This window comes from Nuphar pumila, chromosome 13 (assembly GCF_984573655.1).
Source record: "Nuphar pumila chromosome 13, dmNupPumi1.hap1.1, whole genome shotgun sequence".
Classification (NCBI taxonomy): domain Eukaryota; kingdom Viridiplantae; phylum Streptophyta; class Magnoliopsida; order Nymphaeales; family Nymphaeaceae; genus Nuphar; species Nuphar pumila.
Genome location: NC_143261.1, coordinates 21,858,654 through 21,864,399, shown reverse-complemented (window position 1 = coordinate 21,864,399; position 5,746 = coordinate 21,858,654). Strand labels below are relative to the sequence as shown.

At 43.3% G+C, this 5,746-nt stretch overlaps 1 protein-coding gene across 3 annotated transcripts; it reads left to right on the top strand.

Annotated features, from left to right (window-relative positions):
- Positions 1–1,982: 1,982 nt before the first annotated feature.
- On the top strand, positions 1,983–5,376 carry LOC149818062 (beta-carotene 3-hydroxylase 1, chloroplastic-like). 3 transcript variants are annotated; one of them, XR_016427231.1, is made up of 7 exons: positions 1,983–2,495; positions 2,697–2,756; positions 3,136–3,207; positions 3,452–3,586; positions 3,705–3,830; positions 4,808–4,897; positions 5,102–5,132. XR_016427231.1 is itself a non-coding variant. In XM_089984925.1 (7 exons), the coding sequence occupies exons 1-7, from the start codon at positions 2,055–2,057 to the stop codon at positions 5,198–5,200; spliced, it is 990 nt and encodes a 329-aa protein (XP_089841051.1). In that variant the 5' UTR covers positions 1,983–2,054; the 3' UTR covers positions 5,201–5,376. The 3 variants fall into 3 exon arrangements, 2 of the variants coding, with proteins under 2 accessions (XP_089841051.1, XP_089841052.1); XM_089984925.1 differs by having other exon boundaries at positions 4,841–4,897; positions 5,102–5,376; XM_089984926.1 differs by lacking the exon at positions 4,808–4,897 and having other exon boundaries at positions 5,102–5,376.
- Positions 5,377–5,746: the final 370 nt, after the last annotated feature.

Here is a 5,746-nt window from a genome sequence, read left to right as displayed (position 1 = left end):
GCTCTGATACCAATGAAGGATGGCACAACAGAAGAAGCGAGAGGAGTTCGAGCAAGAGCAAAAGGAGGAAAAGAAGAAGGTTTGGGTTTTTTAGGCTTGACAAGGTTTGCTTCGAGAGGTTTTTTCTTGTGTTATTCACACACTCGATTGCTGAGCATGTCCTCCTGTTGTTATTCACACACGCAAACCCAAACAAAAACGATTTTCTAAAAGTTTATTTGAAATTGGTTTTGATAACTGCCCAAGCATATCCACGAATGAGCTTTTGTTCGTGCATATGCTGAGATGTGCGGATAATGGTCACACATCCCAACACCCTCTCCTCTGCCGGCACTTCCCTCAGTTAGCATCGTCGGGCACAATTGGTGGTTCCTGGTTTTTTTTATTAGGGGTTTCTCCTGCAAGGAGGGGATTTTTCTGGTGAGAGGGTTCCATCTATCCTCTCATGGTCTACTGAATTTCGACGAGACACTGCCCTTTTTTTTTTTTTAGTTAGGTCTGCCACCCATCTGGTGAAGGAGTTTCTTCCACCATTCTGTCGCCGGCCGTTGGGTTAAGTCGATCGATGTTTTTTTTTTGTCAAGGAGATGATCGCCTTTGCAGGGTTTTTTTCAGTGCAAGGCACGATCGTTTGACGACTGCAGGGCATGACATCCCGTGCTTGCAACCTTCTCCTCCGATGCTCAGGATGGCTATCGGAAGGAGGTACCACTTTTAGCATCGCGCACACCCCTGAACTCTTATACCAATGTTGGAATTTTAGGGGATTGAGGTGGACGTAGCGATGAAATAGAAAAACATAAGAAAGAAGAGCGAGAGGATGATTCGTTGAACAGCCTTTTTGGATCAGCCATGCAGTGGGGGGAAGCAGATCAGGTCACGCTGAAAATGAGCGTTTTTGCTCATGCTGACATCGTGGCCATCCGATTTGCATTTTAAAAAGCTCAAATGTCAACAAAACCACGTGGCATTCATCCAAAATGCAAACAGACGGCCACGATGTCCGCATGAGCAAAAAGGCTCATTTTCAGCATGACCTGATCTGCTTCCGCGGTGGGGAGTGGCTGGGATAAAAATCTCCACTTTAATAAGATGTTTAATAGGATTTTAATCCATGCCTTTTGAGCTTTTAACGAGTTACTAGCCCACCATTAGCGTGGCTCCGTGGATTCGATTGTGAGCTCATATGACGACATCGGATCACTTACCCAGTAACGTTCTTTCATTTTTTTTTTATATAGTGATGGAGGCACGAGTTTTCATCCTTTAAGAGCTAGCTTCTCTCACAAAAAAAGTTCGAAAATATTTAAAGCAGTACAAGATTCCATGCATCCTGAAAATCCCCTTCTTGATGTCCACTCTCGTACAATGGAATGAATAAAAATATGTTCCACCGGACTGCACCGACCAAAGCCGCATCCTTTCTTTAGTAGTTGTATTTTTTTTTTTTTTTGGAAAAAGGATGTTAGCATCATTAATGAAAAATAGTATATGGACCTACATTGCTAAGACACATGACTTACGAGCCAATGAGAATAAAACGGAAAAAAAAAATTTAGTTTCAGCGATCAGAGCGTCCACTGCTTTCGTGGCGTCTCACGCGTTTCAAATCAACACTTTTATGGCGGTGCGAAAATCTATCATACTTTAAAAATAGATCCTCTTAGGCTTGCGTGTTGAAAATCAAGAGGAACTACTATGCTGATTCCACCTTCCACATGATTTCGTTTTTGCTTTTTTTCCATCGTCAAAAAGAAAGGATCCCAACCGCAACTTTCCCTGCTTTTGAGTCAATTTCCACTACAAATCTTGATTAGTATTTGTTTAACACAATCTGATTATGCACTGGGTCCCGTAAAACAGGCCGATATGGCATTTACGTAAATATTCCGTGAATGCTAGGGTCTAAACCTAGCACATTGGTTTTAAATAACTCAACTCGCCCGGCAGCCTCTCTCGTCTCTTCCTCCCGGTCTTTGCCTTTCAACGGGCGCTACTCTCTCTCTCTCTCTCTCTCTCTCTCTCTCTCTCACAGCCGAGATCCTCCCAGCGAGATGGCGGCCGGTGTTTCCGCCGCCGCAGCATCGACGACGTGTCGATTCGACCGGATTCCATCCGTCGGCGGGAGCCGTGGGAGCGTGCGCGAAGGCGTCTTCTTCGTCAGACGGCCGCAGCGCCCGACGTTGGGTTTGGGGAGGTTGGCCGTGTGCTTCGTCATGGAGGAGAGAAGGGAAATTGCTGGCTCTCGGATTAAGATCAGAGAGGAAGAGGAGGGAAGGGAAAAAGGAGGAGAAGCGGAGGTCCGTGAGGAGAAAGAGGACGGGAGCGAGGGTTTGGGGTTGACGATTCCAGTGGACAACGAGAGGCTGTTGGAGCGGACGGAAAGGAAGAGGAAGGAGAGGATCACCTACCTACTGGCGGCCGTGCTATCGAGCCTGGGGATAACGTCGATGGCTGCCGCGGCCGTCTACTACAGATTCTCTTGGCAGTTGGAGGTCCGTTCTTCTTCTTCTTCTTCTTGCGCCGGATGGGATTCGAACCCGAGACCTCTCGGTTAAGGGGGGTTCGCCCTAACTAACCCCCTTTTCTAGATTTTCTGTAATTGTCTTTATATCTTATTTTCGTCTATGATTGATTACTCTCAATATTTTTTTTTTAAAGTTTTTCTGACACTTTCGATTGGTTGGGTTGGGAAGGGAGGGGAGGTGCCGGTCGCTGAGATGTTGGGGACGTTCGCGTTATCCGTCGGAGCTGCGGTAAAGCTTTTCCTCGCTTCTCTTTTCGTTATCCTTTTGCCCCTATGCTTCTGTTGTAATTCACTCTCACTGACCCCATAAATGCTGAGAATTGAAATGTGGTTTCGGTGGTCTCTTGGTAATTTTTTATTTTACTGTGTGCGACGGCAAATGGTTTTAACTTTTTTATTCCGTTTGCGTTTTAATTTTCTCCAGTCATTGAGTGGTGTGTGTGTATTTGCTCCTCCTCCCCCAACTTGTTAAATTTGTTTAGTGCCCCATCTTTTCTCTCTATATCACAACAGTACCACCTCCAGCGGTTTCTGGACTCTCTTTCGCTAACGAGTATAAGGAACGATGGCTTTTTTGGTAACTCTCTTGTGTGGCCATTTTTGTGCAGGTAGGGATGGAGTTCTGGGCGCGGTGGGCCCACCGTGCGCTGTGGCATGCCTCCATGTGGTCTATGCATGAGGTAAAATTAAAATCTCCTGCTCTTACTATAACATGCCTCCATGTGGTCTATGCATGAGGTAAAATTAAAATCTCCTGCTCTTACTGTAATTGGTCTAATTTAAGCAATAAAAATTGGGACACGACACCAATTTTTTTCTTTTTTAATAATACATATATAGCCAACCGATTTATTTAGTTCAAGTTTGCAACGCACAGTAAAAAACGAAAGGCATTCATTGATGTGTTTGTTGTTGCTGTTTCAGTCACACCATAGACCAAGGGAGGGACCATTCGAGCTCAACGATGTGTTCGCCATCATCAACGCCGTGCCTGCCATCGCCCTTCTAGGGTTCGGCTTCTTTCATAAGGGCCTCATCCCGGGTCTATGCTTCGGCGCTGTAAGACTACTACTAATTTTCCTTACTCAGTTACTACATTGTTATCTGTATTTATGTTATGGAGCTATGTTGTTGATGTGTGTATATATATACACACGTAAATATGCGGAATGTGCAGGGTCTTGGCATAACGGTGTATGGCATGGCCTACATGTTTGTGCACGATGGACTCGTCCACAAGAGGTTTCCGGTTGGCCCCGTTGCTAACGTCCCTTATTTTCGACGTGTCGCCGCTGCCCATCAGGTTTTTTTCTCATGTTTAATATCTTGTTTTCAACTTTTACATTATTAACTCCATAGGAAGTTTTTTGCTGCATGAGAAAACTAGTTTCCCTGGAAGCTAGCTTCGGAAGCGCGGGAAAATTCCTTCCTTCTTCGACAGGACGAAAAAGAGCTGTGGGAAAAACTGAGAAACTTGATTCTTTTTAGTGGAAAGCAATGTTGTCAGTATGGGTATCGGCCCTGAATCGTTTCCTTTCCTCAAGTGAATCGTTTTAAATCAGCTAAAAATATTTAAAACATATTTCATGTCACTGTTAAAACCATTAAATTAATTTTATGCATTTTTACATTTATTAAAAAGTAGCCGATTCAGGTTTCAGGTTATATAGTATCTTATCGATTTGCTGCCATCGTATCGGCCGATACTGACAACATTGGTGGAAAGCCCCCCTTCCTCGTCGTTTCCTGAATTGACTCTCTTTTGCTTACTTAAAGTTTCCTTCCCCACTTCTTGTCGCTTCTCACTCATTTTCCCTTCACTTTTCACATTTTTTATATTAGAAAATTATAATTTATCATAATAAGCTTGCAAGTTGGTTTTATATTGTGTTCACATAATTTCTTATTTGCTTTTGCGGTGAAAAGATCAGGTGCAACATGATTGCACAAATATTTTTGCCTTACTCACCTGATCGGTGATCACCCTCCATCTTCCATCTTGGGACAGAGCCCGTCAGTTGTGGGGCCAAGGCCTGATGGACGGCAATCAGGTGCTTAATGCACAAATTTTGTGCTATGTGATTGCACCCGGTCCGGACCAGCTTTTGCTGTGTTTGTTTTTGCTTTTTTTCATTCACTTGCATAATTGCTTCGTAACAGTATCTCACTTCTTACTTCATGCTACTTTCAACACTTGCTTCCCCCGCATCCGCTTCACTCATCACTTCTCGTATCCATCCCGTTTCCTGTCAGCTATGATTGACTCTTTTAAAGTTTTAGATGGTGAACCCTTGAACGCTGAATTTATTGCAGCTCCATCATGCGGACAAGTTCGATAGCGTCCCTTACGGTCTCTTCCTTGGTCCAAAGGTTTGTATGCTTAGTTTTTTTTTTTTCCCTTTTGCATATGGAGCTCAACACGGGCTGCCTATTACGATCTGTGCCTACCGTCAGCATACCGAACTTTTGAATGGTTTTTTTCATGTTTTTCTCTAAATATATAACTACTTGTCGACTTCAACATGGAAACTCATCCAACTTTGTTTTTTTTTTTTTAATTTGAATCCGGTGCAGGAATTGGAGGAGGTGGGAGGATCGGAAGAACTAGAGAAAGAAATCAACAGGAGGATTAAGGCCTATAATAGCACCAGTAACAGTGCAAGAAGAGGATGACAAGTAGCCTGAAGCATGGAAGTGCAAGTGCTTTTTTGACCTTTTTCAAGTCTATCATTGTAATTGTGATGGCATAGAATTTGTTGTAAGGATATTTCATCAAATGATTAAATGAATATTCTTGTAAGGATGTTTAGAAAAAATCATAGAATTCAGGGTTTTAGATTGATGTGAAAGCAGCATGTTTAGAAAGATTTCGATTAGTAGAGGCGTGGGAGGAAAAGGAAAACATTCTTCTTCTTTTTTTCTGGGGACAATTGCTTGTACGCCAGTCTTGTAACACAAAATGCTTTGTACAGCACTGGTGCTGAGAAACGAATATGAGACCTTCGAATGGTCCTCTTTCTTCTTTACCTTTGGGTAGACTGAAAGTTTTGTCATCATCTCTCATTTCATTCTGGTCGCCGACCAAACATCGTGTGGTGGATTTCTGATGATCTGAACTTGGTGCCAATTGACTAAGCTTTTTTTGTCTCTAATGGAGATGTGTTTAGTGCCAGTAGAGAGGTGATGGTGCAAAAAATTGACTAGCTAGTACTCCGACTA

What these genes read in the sequence shown, in the direction of transcription:
- LOC149818062 (XM_089984925.1), top strand. Translation starts at nt 2,055, where the DNA reads ATGGCGGCCGGTGTTTCCGCCGCCGCAGCATCGACGACGTGTCGATTC. An exon ending in GATTCTCTTGGCAGTTGGAG is followed by an intron (nt 2,496 to 2,696) that starts GTCCGTTCTTCT and finishes TGGGTTGGGAAG; the next exon opens with GGAGGGGAGGTGCCGGTCGC. An exon ending in CGTTATCCGTCGGAGCTGCG is followed by an intron (nt 2,757 to 3,135) that starts GTAAAGCTTTTC and finishes ATTTTTGTGCAG; the next exon opens with GTAGGGATGGAGTTCTGGGC.